This window comes from Microcebus murinus, chromosome 6, assembly GCF_040939455.1.
Source record: "Microcebus murinus isolate Inina chromosome 6, M.murinus_Inina_mat1.0, whole genome shotgun sequence".
Lineage (NCBI taxonomy): Eukaryota > Metazoa > Chordata > Mammalia > Primates > Cheirogaleidae > Microcebus > Microcebus murinus.
This window is the reverse complement of record NC_134109.1, coordinates 107,093,392-107,114,338: the sequence shown is the minus strand read 5'-3', so window position 1 is coordinate 107,114,338 and position 20,947 is coordinate 107,093,392. Positions and strand designations below refer to the sequence as shown.

Sequence of the window (20,947 nt, the reverse complement as noted above, 5' to 3'; positions counted from 1 at the left end):
TACCATAAGCCAAAAAATGGGCCCCCACCAGGCAGTGAATTAGTAGGTCCCTTGATCTTGGACTTATCAGTCTCCAGAACTATGGGAAATAAATTTCTGTTGTTTCTAAACTTAAAAAAAAAAAATAAGAGCAATTCAGTCTGGATGACATGAAAATGTTAGCCTGAAAAATATTAGATTACATATTTAGAATTTTCAAAGAGAAAAGTAAGGGAGCAATAGCCCTTAAATTAAAACAATTATGAAATATACATAGTAAAAGATCAGGTAGATATGAAAATGACAGAAACTTTAGAAGTGAAAATACAGTAATTGTAATTTTGAAAATCCAACAGCATGGTGTTGATGAATGGGAAGAGTCAATAAGATGTTGGTTTTTTAAATATTAATCTGTAAGATCAATGCATTGTCAAATACTGAAAGGATTTTTTCATAATAGTCAACATACTGATCTTAAAATTCTTATAATTGAGTAAAATAGCCAAGGTAACATTAAAGAAGAACAAACTGAGGTAATATGCCCTTCAGATATCAAAATTTATTATAGAACTGTAGTAATTAAGATAGGCTCAGTGATGGACAGATAAACCTATGGAACAGAATACAGAGCCCAGAACATATTAATAGGTGCATGGAATTTGCTACATGACAAAGATGACATTTTGTCATTAATGGGGAAAGAATAGACTATTCAGTGTAGTGCTGGTTCAGTTGCTAATTTGAGTAGAAGTAAAAAAAGTTAAGACCCCTGTTTCATAGCATATTGAAAATAAATTCTATATGGCTTAAAGACTTAAATGAAAAAAGCAAAACATGGGCCTTTTAGAAGAAAATGTGGGATAATAACTTTATGGCCTAAGGATAAGGAAGGATTTTTAAAAAACTATACCAGGAGTTAAAAATATGTAGACTTTAGAGCCAGACTACCTGCTTCAAATCTCAACTCTACAAACACATTCTAGTTATGACTTTGGGCAAGTTATATGATCTTTCTGCATTTGTTTTCCCATTTGTAAAATGAGGATGATGTGGTAAAACAACCTCCAGGGAGGATTTGTGAAGATTAAATGAAATAATCCATGTGAAGTACTTATAAAAAAAAACAAATAAACATGTTATAAGAGTTAACTATAATTGTTTTTTTTGTTTGTTTCTTTTCTTTTAGCTCAAGAAACTGAAATCTATATAATTGTTGATGTTGTTTACTAAGAAACAAAACATAAACTGTAAAGGATCAATAAATTTGACTATTAAAAATGAAAGTTTCTCTACAACAAAAGGCAGTTGAAATAGTTAAGACACTTGCCACACATTCAACTGAAAACTGATTAATATCTAGGATATTAATATATGAAAAACTCATATAAACCAATAAGGATAAGATAATTTATAAAAAAAGAAAAGAAAATGAATGAGCAACATAGCCCAAATGGCAAATTAGAGGATTAGAATTGCCCATCTTCACTAGTACTCAGGGAAATGCAAATGAAAATAATGGGATATCTTTTAACACTAGATTGGCAGAAACTCAAGTCTGACAATACTAACTTTTGGCAAGGAGACAAGATGAATTCTCATACAATGGTTGTGAAATAGGAAATTGGAACAGTCATTTTTGAGAGTATTTTGTTACTTAATAATATTTGGTAAAATTGAAGATGCCTAAACTCTAGTGATTTAACTCCTAAATAAGAAGCCCAGGGAAATTCTAGCAAAGGCACATGAGGAAACATGTATAAAAATTGCAAGCTGGGTGTGGTGACTCATGCCTGTAATCCTAGCACTCTGGGAGGTCAAGATGGTAGGATTGCTTGAGGCCAGAAGTTCAAGACCAGCCTGAGCAAGAGTTAGACCCAGGTCTCTACAAATAAACAGAAAAATTTACGGGGCATGGTGGCACATGTCTGTGGTTCCAGCTACTTGGGGTTGGAGGGAGAGGCAAGGCAGTAGTTGCTTGAGCCCAGGAGTTTGAGGCTGCCGTGAACTCTGATTGTGCCACTGCACTCTTAGCCACAATGACAGAAGGAGACCCTGGCTCCAAAAAAAAAAAAAAAAAAAAGAATTGCAAGAATTACAGCATTGTCCTAATAATGTAATATTGGAAACATCCTAGTGTTCAGTAGAAGGACAGTGGATTGCTATATAGTGGTAGAGTCATATAATGGGATATGCAACTTCAAGCTCCTGGGCTCAAGTGATCCTCCTGCCTCAGCTTCCCAAGTAGCTAGGACTACAGTTGTGTGCTACCATACCCAGCTGATTTTTTTCTATTTTTAATAAAAAGCAGGGTCTTGCTGTTTTGAAGGCTCTTTCTTGACCTCCTGACTTCAAACGATTTTCCTGCCTTGGCCTCCCAGAGTGTTAGGATTACAGGCGTGAGCCACCACACCAGGCTTACTCTTTATTTTTAAATTTTAAAAATTTTTATATACTCATAGGGTACAAATGCAATTTTCCTACACTGATATATTGCATTGTGGTGTAGTCAAGGCCTTCAGTTCCTCCATCACTGTAGCAATGCACATTGTACCCACCAAGCCACCTCCCATCATCTACCCACCTCTCTAGTCTCCATTGTCTATCATTCCACACTTTGCTTCCATGTATACCTGTTATTTAGCTTTCACTTATGAGTGATAACATGAGATATTTGTCTTTTTGTGTCTTAGAAGTTTCACTTAAGATCATGGCCTCCAGCTCCATTCATGTAGAAGACATGACCATGCAAAAGACATGGTTTCATTCTTTTTATGGCTGAGTAGGATTCCATTGCGTATACCACATTTTCTTTATCCAGTCCTCTGTTTATGGACATTTAGGTTGATTCCATACCTTTGCTATTGTGAATAGTGCTGTGATAAACATATGAGTGCAGGTATTCGTTTACTTTGGATGGATACCCAGTAATGGGATCGCTGGTAGTTCTATTTTTAGTTCTTTGAGAAATCTCCATTTTGTTTTCCATAGTGGTTACACTAATTTACATTCCCACCAACAGTGTACAAGAGTTCATCTTCGCCAACATGTGGGGTTTTTTTTGTTTGTTTTGTTTCTTTGAGTCACAGTCTCACTCTGTTGCCTGGGCTAGAGTGCAGTGGCGTCAACCTAGCTCGCAGCAACCTCAAACTCCTGGGCTCAAGTGATCCTACTGCCTCAGCCTCCCAAGTAGCTGGGACTACAGGCATGTGCCACCATGCCTGCAAATTTTTTCTATATATTTTTAGTCGGCTAATTAATTTCTTTCTATTTTTAGTAGAGACGGGATCTCGCTCTTGCTCAGACTGGTTTTGAACTCCTGACCTTGAGCGATCCTCCTCCCTGGGCCTCCCAGAGTGCTAGGATTACAGGTGTGGGCCTCTGCGCCCTGCCTTCTCTTTTTAATATATGCTGATTTTTTTTTTTTAAGACAGAGTCTCACTTTGTTGCCTAGGCTAGAGAGAGTGCCATGGCGTCAGCCTAGCTCACAGCAACCTCAAACTCCTGGGCTCAAGTGATCCTCCTGCCTCAGCCTCCCAAGTAGCTGGGACTACAGGCATACGCCACCATGCCCGGCTAATTATATATATATATATATATATTAGTTGGCCAATTAATTTCTTTCTATTTATAGTAGAGACGGGGTCTCGCTCTTGCTCAGGCTAGTTTCGAACTCCTGACCTCAAGCAATCCGCCCGCCTTGGCCTCCCAGAGTGCTAGGATTACAGGCGTGATATATGCTGATTTTTATATGTTCTATAATCTGTGTGTTTGAAAGATCATCTAGGAACAAGGTAAAAAAACTAGTTTCTTGATAAGAGGACTTGGATAATAATATGTGGTAGTATGATAGGGAAGTAACTGAAGGTATTTTTCATTTTTTTTGATAATATCTTTATATGTTAAAGGATGAAATAAGTAAAAAGAGAAAGATTGATAACACAGGAGAGTATATTTTGATGGGCCAAATTATTCATGAGGAGGATAAGAAATAGGTTTCATTAGCCCTGCAAAGGATGTGGGATGTATTTTCTCTGTAGGCAGGAGTGGAAGAATAGAGATGAGATGACAATGGGAATAAATTTTGAATTAGAGAAACCATTTGAAGAAAATCAATATTTTCTCGGGTGTAAAAGTTGAAATCATTCTTCTAGAAGTGTGAAATGCTGTGGAGTTTTGAGAAGATTGAAAGGATATGCAGAATACTTACAAGGAATAGAATATGGCTATATTAAAAAGAATATTTCTCTGGTTAGTGATGTTGAGCATTTTTTCATATACCTTTTGACTATTTCTGTGTGGGTTTCTTTTTTTTTTGAGAAATATCTATTCAGACCTTTTGCCCATTTTTAAATCAGATTATTTGATTTTTCCCTATTGAGTTGTTTGAGTTCCTTAGGTATTCTGGTTATTAATCCTTTGTCAGACGGATAGTTTGTAAATATTTTCTCCCATTCTGTTGGTTGTCTCTTTATTTTGTTGATTGTTTCCTTTGCTGTGCAGAAGTTTTTTAGCTTGATGTGATCCCATTTGTCCATTTTTATTTTGGTTACCTGCCCTGTTGTTTTAATGTTTTCTTTTAGTGATTTTCGTAGTTTCAGGTCTTAGATTTAACTCTTTTTAATCCTTTTTTTTTTTTTTTGAGATAGTCTCACTCTGTTGCCCTGGGTGGAGTGCAGTGATGTCATTGTAGATCATTTGCAACCTCAAACTCCTGGGCTCAAGTGATCCTCCTGCCTTGATGTCCCAAGTAGCTGGGACTACAGGTGTGTGCCAAGATACCTGGCTAATTTTTTCTGTTTTTAGTAGAGAGGGCCTCACTCTTGCTCACGCTGGTCTTGAACTTCTGAGCTCACACAGTCCTTCTGTCTCGGCCTCCCAGAGTGCTAGGATTACAGGTGTGACCATCATGCCTGGCCTTTAATCTATTTTGAGTTGGTTTTTATATATGGAGAGAAATGCAGATCAAAAGTATGAGATGTCATCTCATCCCAGATAAAATGACTTTTACCCAAAAGGCAGGCAGTAACAAATGCTGGCCAGGATGAGGAATGTTGGTAGGAATGTAAATTAGTACAGTCACTATGGAGAATAGTATGGAGTTCTTCAAAAACTAAAACTTGAACTACCATGTGATCTATCCATTCCACTGCTGGGTATATATCCAAAAGAAAGGAAATTAATATATTGAAGTGATGATCTGCAGCCCCATGTTTATTGCAGAACTATTTACAATAGCCAAGATGTGGAATCAACCTAAGTGTCTATCAATGGATGAATGGATAAAGAAAATGTGACACATATACACAATGGAATACCATTTGGCCATAAAAAAGAATGAAATCATGTTGTTGCAGCAACGTGGATAAAACTGGAGGTCTTTATCTTAAGTGAATAAGCCAAACACAAAAAGACAATTATTGTATGTTCTCACTTATATGTGTAGGAGCTAAAAAATTAAAAAATTGAACTTAGGGAGATAGAGAGTAGATTGATTGTTACCAGAGACTAGGAACAGTAGTTGGGAAGGGGAATAGAGTGGTGATGGCTAATGGGTACAAAAATATAGTTAGGTAGAATGAATAGGATCTAGTATTTGGTAGCACATAGGATGACTGTTTATAACAGTAACTTATTGTATATTTTAAAATAACTGAAAGACTGGAATTGGCATGTTCAGATATCCTGAGTCGATCATCACACATTGTGTATATTAAAGCATCACATGTACCCCATTATTATATGCAACTATTATATACCCATAATTATTATAAATAAAAAATTAAAAGGAAAAAGAGAAAAGGTAGAATAGTAGCATTGAAGGACAAAGGGAGGCTGAATAAAATTTGTAATGGTGCCTAGGTGTATAATTTTGTCAAATTTGCTCAGCACGTCATGGGCAGCATCTTTTTGTTGGTTTTGTCAAACCCTTGTCTTCTCCCCACTTTGCAGGAGGAAAGTCAGAGACCAGAATTCCTTTAATATGTCTTATTTATTATTTCTATAGCAGATATCTCTCATTATTTTCTTGATTTTAACTTTAGTTGGTTTAATTTGTTTATCTCATCTTCTTAACTGTTTTTAATGAATTTTATAAAACTTTTGTTGCATTGCTGACATTCTTTCTTTTTTTCTTTTTTTTATTTATTTATTTATTTATTTTTTCTTTATGGTTATACGTCAGAGTGAAGACATTCTTTCTTGTTTTTGCATTTTCCTTGAAGAGAGTTTGGGTACAAGGTGATTAGATTTGTGTTATTATTCTATCTTATTTTTTTTTTCTTTTTTTTTTTTTTTAAGACAACATGTTGTGTCCCAATTATTATTCTATCTTAATCCATTCTTGAGCGAAGCTTGTCAAGTATAAAGAAAGAACTTGTTTTTAATCCCAAGTACTTTAGGAACATTCGAGGTAGCAGGTGAAAAAACTCTTGTCTGTATTCTTTGGATTTTGAATTGTTAATATAATAAAACATTAAAATACATATTTTTGATTTGTTGGTATTTTGGAAAGTGCTCAGATTTGAACAATGAACCTTAATATTATGTTGTCTCAATGAGTCTGTTTTCAAGATTGTCTCTGTACTAAGAGTTAGGATTATGTGTTCTAAAAGATGCAATCAATATGTTTGTTAAGTCTTTTGTTTCTTGAGCATCAGAAAGCAATGTGTAATATTACTTCTAAATGTTTCACAACTTTTATGTTACAGTTCTTTTGCCAAAAAAAATGATTTGCACGATCTTGAACATGTACTATCCATGCTGATGGGACAGGATCCAATATGAATATAAGTGATGTAGGAAGACGACGCTTTGAGGATAATGAACATACATTACGTATATATCCTGGGACAATTTCAGAAGGAACGATTTACTGTCCAATTCCTGCCAGGAAAAACTCCACAGCTGCTGAGGTGATTGACTCTCTTATAAACAGGCTTCATCTTGACAAAACAAAATGTTACGTTCTAGCAGAGGTAAAGGAATTTGGTGGAGAAGAATGGATACTCAATCCAACAGACTGTCCAGTTCAGCGAATGATGTTATGGCCACGAATGGCTCTGGAAAATCGCTTGAGTGGAGAAGACTACCGCTTTCTTCTGAGAGAAAAAAACCTTGATGGATCAATCCATTATGGTAACCTTCAGTCATGGCTACGGGTAACGGAAGAACGTCGCAGGATGATGGAACGGGGTTTTCTTCCACAGCCACAACAGAAAGACTTTGATGATTTATGTAGCTTGCCTGATTTGAATGAGAAAACTCTCTTAGAAAACCTACGAAATCGCTTTAAGCATGAAAAAATTTATACTTATGTTGGCAGTATTCTAATAGTTATTAACCCATTCAAGTTTCTTCCTATTTATAACCCCAAATATGTCAAAATGTATGATAACCACCAATTGGGAAAACTTGAGCCCCATATTTATGCTGTGGCTGATGTAGCTTATCATGCCATGCTTCAGCGTAAAAAGAATCAGTGCATTGTGATTTCAGGAGAGAGTGGTTCTGGGAAAACTCAAAGCACAAACTTTCTTATTCACCACCTTACTGCTCTCAGTCAGAAAGGATTTGCCAGTGGAGTAGAACAGATTATTCTTGGAGCTGGACCAGTACTTGAGGTAAGTGTATAGAAATATTTTTCTTATTCTTTTTTCTGAGACAGGTCTTGCTTTGTTGCCCAGGCTGGTCTCTGATTCCTGGACTCCAAGTGATCCTCCCTCCTTATCCTCCAGGTGCTTGCCACCTTGTCTGTCACTTTTCTTATTTTTTTTGAGACAGAATCTTGCTCTGTCGCCTCAGCTAGAGTGCAGTACTCTGTTTCCCCGAAAATAAGACAGGGTCTTATATTTATTTTTCCTCAAGAAGACACCCTAGGGTTTGTTTTCAGGGGATATGTTATTTTTTTAAGTATGGTACAGCAATCTACATTTATTCAAATATAGTTAAGTCGTCTTCTTCTGGAACATCATCATAACTCTCCAAACCCTGAATTCCATCCTAAATTTCTTGCGACTCTATTTCCTTTAGAACCATTGGCCCCAATCTCTCGTCTTCTTTACCACTCAGCGATGAAATGCATGGGTTGTGCAGATATGCTGGGTAGTCACGTCCATCCCTAGGTTTTATTTTCTGGGTAGGACTTATATTGAGCAAATGCTTAGAAATACTGCTAGGGCTTATTTAATGGGTAGGTCTTATTTTGGGGGAAACACGGTAGTGTCATCATTGCTCACTGTAACCTCCAGCTCCTGGGCTCAAGCGATTCTCTTAACCTCTGCCTCCCAAGTAGCTGGGACTATAGGTGTGCACCACCATGCTCAATTAATTTTTCTATTTTTTGTAGAGATGGGGTCTTGTTCTTGCACAGGCTGGTCTCGAACTCCTGAGCTCAAGCAATCCTCCCACCTTGGCCTCCCAGAGTGCTAGTATTACAGGTGTGAGTCCCTATGCCCAGCTTCTTAAACATATTTTTAAAAAATTCTTGGTAGATATGAGAAGATAAGATAAAACTAAATAGAAATGTAGACATTGTTTTTGGTTACCAAGGGGAACTAAAAGATGGAAAAGCAAAAATGGCAGTATGGAAGATAGAAGGGTGTGACAGTGGGAATTTTTTTTTTTTTTAGAGTGTCTTTGGGTCATTGATGATGCAAAGAAAAAGATTACTAGAGTCATATATCACCCTATAAAGGGAGAAAGCAGGGGAAGGAGTCTTGTTTGTAATTGAGTTGTAGAAGTAGGTGGTTGTTGAAAATATTCTTTCCATTCTATTTGTATCTCTGTACCTTAACATCTGTGCCTGGCATTGAAACTCTTAAGGCTTCGTTTGTAAAAATGTGGAGTATATGGGAAAAACATGTTTAGTTGTGGGATGGGATATTTTATAAGTAAAACTATCAGATGTCGAAAGAAATACAGAAAGACTAATACCACATGATCTCACTTATATGTAGAATCTAAAAAAGTTGAATGCATGGAAACAGAGAGTACTGAAGGTAGTGAGTTACCTCACTTGATTGTTCAAGGCAGTTACAGATTGAATTCCTTGTTCTACTACTTTCCCCCTTCTTACTACTGCACTTGACTAGTCTTGAAAAAAAGAGGGTCAAATAGTGGTAACCAAAGACTGGAGGGTGGTGAGATTAGAGAGATATTGGTCAAATGACATAAATTTTTAGTTATACAGGAGGAATAATGTCAAGAGATCTGTTGTATATCATGATGACTATAGTTAATAATATATTGTATACTTGAAAATTTCTGAGTGTCAATTTTAAGTGTTCTTATTAAAAAAAGATAGGTATATGAGGTAATGCATGTGTTAAATAGCTTAATTTAGCCATTCCATGGTATATACATACGTGAAAACATCATGTTGTACACAATAAATAATGCAATTTTTACTTGTCAATTAAAAAAAAAGAAAGAGAATACACTTAAGTCTGGAAAGGAAAAGGTAATATTACTCAGTTTTTTATTTCTTAAGAGATATTGTGAGGTATAATTGAGATACAGTGAACTGCACATTATTTAAAGTATGCAATGTGATACATTTTTGACATGTATACAGGTGGTCCCTGGGTTATGGATGAGATAGGTTCCTGAGAATGTTTTTAGGATGGATTATTACGTAACTTGGATCCCTGATGAATAATGCATATATGGTAATAATAATAATAACCACAACAATACTACTCTTTTGCATGTGTATATCCATATTTTGAAAAGACTATTTTATCCCCATTGAATTTTCTTGTCACCCTTGTCGAAAATAAGTTGACTATAAATGTGAGAGTTTATTTCTGAACCTCAGTTCTAATCCATTATTATTTATGTTTGTCTGTATGCCAGTACCATATGGTCTTGATTGTAGCCTCATAGTAAGTTTTGAAATCAAGAAGCGTAAACAGTGGTGGCTTACACCTGGAATCCTAGCACTCTGGGAGACCAAGGTGGGAGGATTGCTTGAGCTCAGGAATTCGAGACCAGCCTGAGCAATAGTGAGACCCTGTCTTTACTAAAAATAGAAAAAATTAGCTGGGTGTGGTGGTGTTCCTGTAGTCCCAGCTACTTGGGAGGCTGAGGCAGGAGGATTGCTTAGCCCAGGAGTTTAAGGTTGCTGTGAGCTACCCTGATACCACAGCACTCTAGCCTGGGCACCAGAGCAAGACCCTGTCTCAAAACAAAACAAAACAACCAAAAAACTGTGAATTTTCCAAATTTCTTTCCTCAAGATTGTTTTGGGTATTTTCAGTCCTCACTTATTTTGGTAAATTTCCATATTTATTTTAGGATTAACTCATTCATTTCTTCAAAAGTCTTTTAAGGCTTGATAGATATTGTATTGAATTTATAGATCTTAACAATATTAAGTTTTCTAACTCATGAGCACAGCTGTCTTTTCATTCATTTAGGTCTTTTTAAGTTTTTAAAATAATATTTTAAAACAATATTTTAAAATTTTCAGTATACACATCTTAACACATTTTGTTAAGTTCTTCCCAATGTATTTTATTATTCTTGATTCTACTGTGTATAGCATTATTTTCCTTAGTTTAATTTTCTGATTATTACTAGTAGATAAATAATTAAGTTTTGTGTATTGCTATTGTCTCCTTCAACTTGTTAAGTTTATTTGTTTTAATTTTTTTTTTTTTTTTTTTTGCTGATACCATCAGTTTTATTGGGCTGGGGTAGCCACTGTAGCCTGGCGGGGCAGGGTGGCCCTCACAGGTTGTTGAGTTCCAGCAGGGTCTGGTCTAGAGTCTGGTGAATCTCCACGTTCTCCTCCTTGGCACTGGCCAAGGTCTCTTCTAGATCATCAGTGGTTTTCTCCAGCTTTGCCACAGACCTTTCAGCAAACTCTGCTCGGGTCTCAGCCTCCTTCAGCTTCTCCAGCAGTTTGATCTCCTCTTTATATTTATCCTCTTTGGTGGAATACTCCTCCTCTGAGGCCATCAGAGACTTGAGGGCCTGGTCCATGGTTCGAAGTTCCTCCTCCAATTGCCTTGCTCGGCTCTCGGCCACCTCAGCTCTCTCTTCTGAGCACTCCAGCTCTCCCTCCAGGATCACCAGCTTCCTGGCCACCTCCTCTTATTTGCGATCTGAATCCTCGGTGATGTGCTTGGCCTCCTTCAGCTGCATCTCCTGCAGCTCCATCTTTTCCTCATCCTTCATAGCCCGGTTCTTTTTTTTTTTTTTTTATTTTTTTTTTTATTTTTGTTCACCACTATACTAACGAGGACATAGCCCGGTTCTTAATGACCTTCATTCCTCTCTCGCTCTCATCAGCTGCCTTCTCAGGCTCCTCCAGCTTCTGCAGGCCAGTGGCCAGGCGCTCCTGTGCCCGGTCCAGCTCCTCCTCTACCAGCTGAATGCGGCGGTTCAGGGAGGCCACATATGCCTCAGCGTCAGTTGCCTTCTTCTCGGCTTGCTCCAGTTTCTCCTGGGCATCCTTCACGGATTCAGAATACTTTTCCACCTCATCCTCTGTCCCCTTCAGCTTCTTCTGGAGGCCCTGCTGCTCCTCTTTCAGCTGCTTGCAGCGGTCCTCAACTTGCTTCTTGTCTGCTTCGGCCTGCTCAGCACGGTCAGTGGCATTCTCCTTGTCCAACTTTAGCATTTGCATCTTCTTCTTGATGGTGTCCATGGCTGTGGTGGGGCGTGGGCCGGCTGGCAGGCAGTGAGGACCAGGTGGACTCGAGTCCTAGACTCTAGGTTTGTGTTACTGACGTGGTGGTGGTGGCGGTAGAGTCTCACCGGGGGCTTCTGTTTTAATATTTTTAAATATATTTCTTAGCATTGTCTATTCTCTATACAAGAGAATATATATATGTCATCTGTGAATTGAAATAGTTTTACTTCTTCCTTTCATCTGGATTCCTTTTTTTTTTCTTTTTATTTCCTAATTGCCTTGGCTAGAAACTCAAGTACAGTCTTCAATAGAAATGGCAAGAGCAGCCATCCATGTCTTCTTTCTGATTACAGAGAGAAAGCTTTTTTTCTTTCACCATTAAGTATGTTGTTAGCTTATAATTTTAATAGATGTCCTTGATCAGGTTAAGTTCCCTATTCTTCATAGTTTGTTGAGTATTTTTTATCATAAAAGGGTTTTGCTTTTGTCAAATGCCTTTTCTGCATCTATTAAGATGACCATGTGGTTTTTGTCCTTTAGTCTTTCAATATTTTGTACTATATTTATTTTTTTCATTCCTGAATTTAGTAATTTGAGTCTTTTTTTTCTCTCTCTCTTTTTTGGTCTGTGTACCTAAAGTTTTGCCAATTTGTTGATATTTTTGAAGAACCAATGTTTGGGTTTTTAATTTTCTTTATTATTTTATTTATTTCCCCCTCTGATTATTATTGTTTCTTTCCTTCTGATTGCTTTCACATTTGTTTGCTTTTTCTTTTCTGTTTTCTTAAGGTGGCAGGTTAGTTTATTGATTTGAAATCTTTAAAACACTTAGAAATTGATACATGATAATTTTACATATTTGGGGGTGATACATGTGATATTTTGACACATGCATACAATGTATAATTATCAAATCAGAGTATTTAGGATATCCATCACCTCAAACAGTTATCATTTCTCTGTATTGGGAACATTTCAACTCTTCTACGTATTTTAAAATATATAATGAATTATTGTTAGCTATACTCACCTTACTATGCTATCCAACACTAGAACTTATTTCTTCTGTCTAACTGTATGTTTGTACCCATTAACCAACCTCTCTTCACTCTCCACCCCAGCCTCTGGTAACTGTCACTCTATTCTCTACCTCCGTGAGATCAACTTTTTTGGCTTCCACATATGAGTGAGAACATGTGATATTTGTCTTTCTGTGCCTGACTTATTTTACTTAACATAATCACCTGCAGTTCCATCCATGTTGCTGTAAATGACTGTCTTTTATTCTTTTTTATGGCCAAACAGTATTCCATTTTGTAGATACACCACATTTTCTTTATCCATTCATCTGTTGATGGACACTTAGGTTGATTCCATAGTTTGGCTATTATGAATAGTGCTGCAATAAACATGAGGGTGCCTGTTATCCCTTTGATATACTGATTTCTTTTCCTTTGGATAAATACTCACTAGTGGGATTGCCGGATCATGTGGTAGTACTATTTTAGAACTGCACTTACGCAAACAGTGTGTATGAGTTCCCTTTTCTTTACATCCTTGCTAATATTTGTTATTTCTTGTCTTTTTAATAGCCATTCTAACTGGAGTAGAATGATAATTCATTGTGATTTTGGATTGCATTCCCCGATGATTAGTGATGTTGAGCAGTTTTTCATTGTCGACCATTTGTATGTCGTCTTTTGAGAAGTATCTATTTAGATCCTTTGCCTACTTATTATGGGACAATTTCTTTGTTTGCTGTTGAGTTCTTTGTATATTTCTTCTTTTTTTTTTTTTTTTTTTTACACAAATCTCAGTGTACCTTCTTTTTTAATATAGACTTTTACAACTATAAAGTTACCTCTAAGCACTGCATTATCTGTGTGCCATAAATGTTGGTATGTAGTGTTTTTGCTTTCATTCTTCTCAAACTATTTTCTAATTTTCCTTATGATATCCTCTTTGATCCATTGCTGATTCTTCTACTTGCTTATGACTTCACGTAAGCCCCTTTAATGAATTTTTCTTTTTAGTTAATATACTTTTTTTTTTTTTTTTTTTGAGACAGAGTCTCGCTTTGTTGCCCAGGCTAGAGTGAGTGCCGTGGCATCAGCCTAGCTCACAGCAACCTCAAACTCCTGGGCTTGAGTGATCCTTCTGCCTCAGCCTCCCGAGTAGCTGGGACTACAGGCATGCACCACCATGCCCGGCTAATTTTTTTTGTATATATATATTAGTTGGCCAATTAATTTCTTTCTATTTATAGTAGAGATGGGGTCTCGCTCTTGCTCAGGCTGGTTTCAAACTCCTGACCTCGAGCAATCCGCCCGCCTCGGCCTCCCAGAGTGCTAGGATTACAGCCGTGAGCCACCACGCCTGGCCTAATATACTTTTAAACACTTGAATTTTTATAATTTTTATAATTTCTACCATTTTATTGATATTCTCTATTTTTAAGGCATTTGCGTCATAATTTAGTTGTTTGAAAATATTTAAAATAGCTGATATAAGGTTCTTGCTTAATAAATCCAACATCTGGGCTTTGTCAGGGACAGTTTCTATGTATTGCTGTTTTTTAAATTTTCCTGTGCTCATAATTTATTACTTCTTTGCATATCTCTTAATTTTTTGATAAAAACTAGATATTTGTAATAGGTAATAATGTGACACCTCTGGAAATGAGATTTTGCCAGACTTTGTGATTATTGTTTTTGTTACTGCTATTTGGTTGTTTCATGATTTCTCTGAACTAATTCTGTAAGGTCTGTATTCTTTTTATCTGTGAGGCTATGAAATTGCATGAGACCATTAAAAACTTCATTCAGTTTTCTTAGTGAGAAAGCTATGATTGGATGTGGAGTTTTTTAAATGCCTTGAAGCATTACAGCCCCCCGTCTTTCCTATAAGGTTCTGTGTGCTTTTTGGGATACCTTTTCAGCACTCAGGAAGGTAGTTTTCATCTCTGCCTTTCCTTTTACTTCCTGCTTACATAGAGTTCAAACGTAAGTCTCTGATCTTTGCTATGCATGCAGATGGTCTTTGACATGCCCAGAAATATTTCAGATCTTTTCAAAGCCCCTTCATACATGCTTTTAAGTTTTCTCCTTGGCTTGTTTTTTTGTTTTTTAGCCTCACCATGTTATTGCCACAGTTGCAGTGTTTCAAACAATTGCCTCTGATTGTTTTTCACAAACACACATGGTTGGCAGGTGTGTGTGTGTGTGTGTGTGTGTGTGTGTGTGTGTGTGTAGAGGCTCAGTGAGTGATTTCTGAGTAAGTTTAAATTAAGACAATCCTTTGGGTGAATTTTCCAGGGAAATGCCAGATAAGTCAAATAGTGATGATTCTCTGGGGGAACAGGGCTTTGGAATAGCCTGACCCTATTCTGATCTTTCCAATGGTTTCTGGGATGCTTTTACAAAAAAACCCCCATCACTGTAGGATGTTGATTTTTCTCATCAGTGTGGAGCTAGAGAGTGGGGCTAGCTAAAATATCTGTTTTTCTTACCAAGACTCAATGGTTTTCCTTGATTAAATGCCCTCCTACCAAGAATTCTTGCAAGTCTTGGGTTAATTTCCAGAGTTCTTAAAAAATTGACTTTGACATTTTTTGTTAGCATTCTTGTTTTTTTAAGGAGAGGATTTTCAGAGGTTCTTACTCTGCCATGTTTGCTAACCTCACTCTCAATGATAAAGAGATTTAATTAATAAAAAATATTTTGTATGTTTACTCATGTGGTAGCCATTCTGCTGTTCTTCATTCTTATGTAGGTTCACATTTTAATATATCATTTTCCATCTGCTTGAAGGACTTCCTTTAATGTTTCTTTTGGTGCAGGTTGGCTTGTGATGAATATTTTCATCATGAAGATTTGTATGTCTGAAATTGTGGGGTTTTTTTGCCTTCATTCTTTAATGAATTGCTGTTTTTCAGGAGTTTTAAAAGTTTTTTTTTTTTTTTGAGACAGAGTCTCGCTTTGTTGCCCAGGCTAGAGTGAGTGCCATGGTGTCAGCCTAACTCACAGCAACCTCACACTCCTGAGCTCAAGCAATCCTGCTGCCTCAGCCTCCCAAGTAGCTGGGACTACAGGCATGCACCACCATGCCTGGCTATTTTTTTCTATATATATATTAGTTGGCCAATTAATTTCTTTGTATTTATAGTAGAGACAGGGTCTCACTCTTGCTCAGGCTGGTTTCAAACTCCTGACCTCGAGCAATCCGCCCGCCTCGGCCTCCCAGAGTGCTAGGATTACAGGCGTGAGCCACCGTGCCCGGCCTAAAAGTTTTTTTTTTAAAGAAATAATTTTACAGTAAAATTCTGTGCATTTTAAAATGTGTTGATTTGTATAACCATCTATGTGCAATCTGGATACAGTATAGTTTCACTACTCCAGAAAACTACCTCTTATTTCTTATATTCATGCCTTGTGCTCTGCTATTCTCCCATAACTCATGGCAGCTACTTGTCTGCTCTGCATTGCTGCTGATTTTTGTCTTTGAGAGTGACATATAAATGGAATCATATAATATGCAAAGTTTTGAAACTGACTTCTCTTATTCAACATTATTTCTTTTAGATTCATCCAGATCATTACATATAGTAACTGGTTGTTTATTTTTACTGCTGAGTAGTATTGTATTCTATGGATGTATCACAGTTTGTTAAAGCCTTCATTTGTTGATGGATATTTTGGTTATTTCCAAGCTTTTGCTGTCACAAGTAAAGTTGATAATGACAGTTGTGCCTAGATGTTTGTGTATACATAAATTTGCATTTCTCTATAAACACTTCAGGAGTAGGACTGCTGGGTCATATGGTAAGAGTATTTTTAATCAGATTGTCAGTATTTAATCAGTATTTTTATCAGATTGTCTTCCAGAGTTGCTGTACTGTTTTGCATTCCAGTTTTTCTGTAACCTCAGCAGCACTTGGCGTTGTTAATTTTTCTTTTAGCCATTCTAATTAGTATTTAGTGGTATCTCATTGTGATCTTAACTGAATTTTTTTAGTAGCTGATGATGTTGAAATACTTTCTCATGCTTATTTGCCATCCATATAACCTCTTTGGTGAATTGTCTGTTGCAAGGCTTTCTCTCATAATGGCCCCAGATGATTTTTCGTAATGATAGAATTTTATTCCAAAGGTTAAGTAGAAGGAAAGCCTCTGATTGGCTGTTGACATTGTAACGTTGGGTAGGATCAAAAGTGGCAAATTATGAGAGTAGAAGTAGTACGTTGTATATCCATATTTCATATCTCTAAGTCTTTCTTTTTTTTAAAACAAATTTTGTCAAAATATAAAGCATTTGACATTTAAATGAATATTTCTTTGATGAAATCAACCTTTTACATTTTATGCATCTGTGGTATGTGATTTTTCTAATTTCCTTGGAAAAAACTTGATATGATGGAAAGGGCAGAATGGAGAAACTATTCTGGGCATTCAAAACTCACAGTTGCGAAGCTTTTTTGTGTATATATAGCTTGTAGGTGGTTTGGTGGTGGTTGAGAGCCTGGGCTTTTCTGGTCCTTTACTTAGGTACAGTGGAATCTAAACATTCATAAGGGATATTTCTAGAGATTTTCATGAACCTATATGTTTGCTACTATCACTATAGAATAATTTAATACTCAATAAAATGTAATTTCACAGAAATTTAACTGCATCCATAATAAGAGCAGTGGGTGTCAAACTTTAGCTTGCATCCGAACCATTTGAAGGGGTTATCAAAACAGATTGCTGGACCTTATCCTCAGAGTTTCTCATTCAGTAGTTTTGTAAAGGATTTAAGAATTTGTATTTCTTACAAATTTTCAGGTGATGCTAATGCTTCTGGTCCTGGGACTACACTTTGAGAACTACTGGAGTAGAGATATAGTTTTTGGGGCATCAACTTAGTTTACCTCTTCAGCCTGTCTTGTATGTGTGTGTGTCCTTATATGTGCACTTTGCACAGTTACAGTTTAGAATATATAGCTTTGCATTTAGGAGGTGTTCTACAAATGACTGCTTTAGGTTTTTGGAGTTAGAGAGCATGCCATTCTCATGAGATCATTATAGTAGGGAAAAAAAGCAAAAGCTCTCCCGTGAATCATCTCTAACTCTGTCACTTCTAGTTTTGTTTCTTCACATATGCGAATGGGTTAGGCTAGGCCAGTGGCTTTGGTTTTTTTTAAATTTAAATTTTAATAAATTTAAAGCATTGTATTGAGATATAACTTACAATAAAATGTACACATTTTAAATGTGTAGTGCAATGAGTTTTTATAAATGTATATACCCATGTTAAGCACCATCATACAGTCAAGGTATAGAATATCTCATCACCCCTTGTCCCCCTATGTAGACATCTCTTAATCCCCCCCAATTCCCAGACAACCTCTGGCCTGCTAATTTCTTGTGCTTAGTGTGTTTGATATTCATCAATGCTGATGTTTTTATCATTAGGTCATTTTTATTGCTAGACAGTATTCCATTGCAAGGTATATACTTTGGGTAGCAATTTAGGAAGCTTATAGTTCATATTCTTTTGTAATGAGTACTATAGCTTTGTTTTATTAATAAATAGGCACAATAAAGTATAGTATATTATGTAATAGAACTTCAGTTCATTTATACTATTCTAAAATTGTAATTATTTTGATGTAATTTTTCTTTTCCTAGCCCTTGTTTCAGTTTAGCAGGATTTTTAAAAAATATAAATATATTAAGAAAATTTTTTGGCTCTGGAATGTGAAGGAGAAATCTGAATTTTAATGAGCATGAAGTTTTTAAAATTAAGATTTATTTGGCTGATGGCTGGATGCCTGGCTCAGGCCTGTAATCCCAGCGCTTTGGGAAGCCTAGGTGGGAGAATCTGAGGCCAGGAGTTCAAGACTAGCCTGGGGGCCGGGTGTGGTGGCTCATGCCTATAATCCTAGTACTCTGGGAGGCCAAGGCAGGTGGATTGCTGGAGGTTAGGAGTTCAAAACCAGCCTGAGCAAGAGCGAGACCCCATCTCTATTATAAATAGAAAGAAATTAATTGGCCAACTAATGTATATAGAAAAAATTAGCCGGGCATGGTGGCGCATGGCTGTAGTCCCAGCTACTCGGGGGCTGAGGCAGTAGGATCACTTGAGCCCAGGAGTTTGAGGTTGCTGTGAGCTAGGCTGACGCCAGCCTGGGCAACAAAGCGAGACTATCTCAAAAAAAAAAAAAAAAAAAAGAAAAGAAAAGACTAGCCTGGGCCACATACTGAAACCCTATCTCTAGAAATAATTTAAAAAATTAACTGGATATGGTGATGCCCACCTGTAGTCCTTGCCACTGGGGAGGCCGAGGCAGGAGGGTGCTTGAGCCCTGGTGTTCAAGGCTGCAGTGAGTTATAATCATTCCATTGCACTCCAGCATGGGCTACAGAAAGAGCAAGACCCTGTCTCCAAAATAAAAGTATTAAAAAAGTAATTTAAAAAAAATTATTTTACTGAATAGCATAAAATAAAATCTACTTGGTTTTCTTTCAGTTGTTAATTGGTTTCTTTTATTTTACCTGAACTATGAGTCTGAACATACAAGTGAATTGCCTTTCTATTATCTCTGTAGAATTTTGTCTATTTGAGCTGACTGAAGCAGCATTTTCCAGGAAAAAAAAATTTTAATAAAACTAATGAGAATTGTTTATTTTGACAGGCCTTTGGAAATGCAAAGACAGCTCATAATAACAATTCAAGTCGTTTTGGCAAGTTTATTCAAGTAAATTACCAGGAAACTGGCACTGTACTTGGGTAAGTATGCTACATAGCTGTAGTAGGAGAATGTTTTTACTTTGTCATTATTCCTTTATAAACTATGTATTGTTCATTTGCAGACATTGGTGTCTGTATTAAAATTTTTTCCATCAGCCATTTTTTTTTTCTTTTGGAAAAGTTCAAATCTCAGAATTATAAGACTAATGTAACACTCATATACCCTTAACCTAGGTTTATTAAGAGTCTGGTATACTTGAGGAGATGTGTTCAGTGGCTATAGAGCATGGGCATAGTGGTCAGTTGGTGTCAAATTGTGACTAAAGCTCTGTTTGTAATTATCCTCTTAACACTGGGAAGCAGATTTTTAAAAATTTTATTTATTATAAAAAATGTCAAATATATACAAAAGTAAAGATAAATAGTACAAGGAACTCCAACTCAGATTCAGCAGTGATGAAATTTTACCATATTTGCTTCATCTGTCCCCCTACCCCTTTCCTTTTTAATTTTTAAATTTTATATATATATATATATATATATATATAGAGAGAGAGAGAGAGAGAGAGAGAGAGAGAGAGAGAGAGAATGAGAATGAATGAATTTGCTCTGTTGCCCAGGCTAGAGTGTTGTGGTTTCAGCCTTGCTCACAGCAACCTCAGACTCCTGGGCTCAGGTGATCCTCCCGCCTCAGCCCAGAGTAGCTGGGATTACAGGCAGACACTACCAGGCCCGGCTAATTTTTTCTATTTTTAGTAGAGATGGGGTCTTGCTCAGTCTGATCTCTAACTTCTAAGCTCAAGTGATCCTCCCACCTTGGCCTTTCATAGTGCAAGGATTGTAGGCATGAGCCACCACACCTGGCTTCCCCCTCCTTTTTTAATGCCAGTGTGTTTTTTTAAAAAAAAAATTCCAGTGGGACACAGTGGTAGGTGCCTAATAGTTTCAGCTACTTGGAAGGCTGAGGTGGGAAGATCATTTGAGCCCAAGGATTCTGATTCCAGGAGTTTGAATCCAGCATGGGCCCCATTGCAAGACCTTGTCTGTATTTAAAAAAAAATTCAGAGGGACATAATTATCAGTTCACCCCTACTTAAATTGATACTCCTACTTGAATTCACTTGATCCCCATACTTTGGTAAAAGTAGAGGAATAACATGATTAGATCTTATTTTATATGTAGATAACTTTTGTAGCAGTGTAACTCATTGATTGGAAGGGAGGAAAGAGAGATGTCCAGAAAGTAGTGTGTTATAGTATATGTTAGTTTCCTGCCATCTGTGGTTTTGCTTGCCAAGGTTTTAGTTAACCAAAAATAGGTAAGTACGGTAGAATAAGAAATTTTGAGAGAGAGACCACGTTCACTTAACTTTTATTACAGTTTGTTGTTATAATTGTTCTATTTTATTAGTTGTGTTAATCTTTTACTGTACCTAATTTATCAATTAAAGTTTATCATAGGTATGTATGTATAGGAAACGACATAGTGTGCATGTGTGTGTAAGTACATGCACACTATGCATGTGTGTATGTAAAGGTTCAGTAATATCTGTGGTTTCAGATGTCTTGGGAATGTACTCTCCATGGGCAAGTGGAGGGGAA

At 36.7% G+C, this 20,947-nt stretch overlaps 2 protein-coding genes across 12 annotated transcripts in view; one reads left to right on the top strand and one right to left on the bottom strand.

Moving 5' to 3' along the window:
• MYO9A (myosin IXA) overlaps nt 1-20,947 on the top strand; it is a 257,752-nt gene that overhangs the window by 34,265 nt on the left and 202,540 nt on the right. For 10 of the 11 annotated variants that reach the window (XM_076004523.1, XM_076004524.1, XM_012768294.3 and 7 more), the window contains 2 exons: nt 6,687-7,598; nt 19,290-19,384. In XM_076004523.1, coding sequence (XP_075860638.1) covers nt 6,759-7,598; nt 19,290-19,384 — 935 coding nt within the window. In that variant the 5' untranslated portion in view covers nt 6,687-6,758. Of the gene's footprint in view, nt 1-6,042; nt 7,599-19,289; nt 19,385-20,947 lie in introns of those variants that run through there. The other variant, XM_076004518.1, reaches the window with a different exon arrangement.
• LOC105873395 (uncharacterized) lies at nt 10,662-11,674 on the bottom strand. The gene is given in 2 exon segments (XM_020286069.2): nt 10,662-11,166; nt 11,216-11,674. Coding segments are annotated over 2 exon segments (873 nt in total). The 5' UTR covers nt 11,630-11,674; the 3' UTR covers nt 10,662-10,707.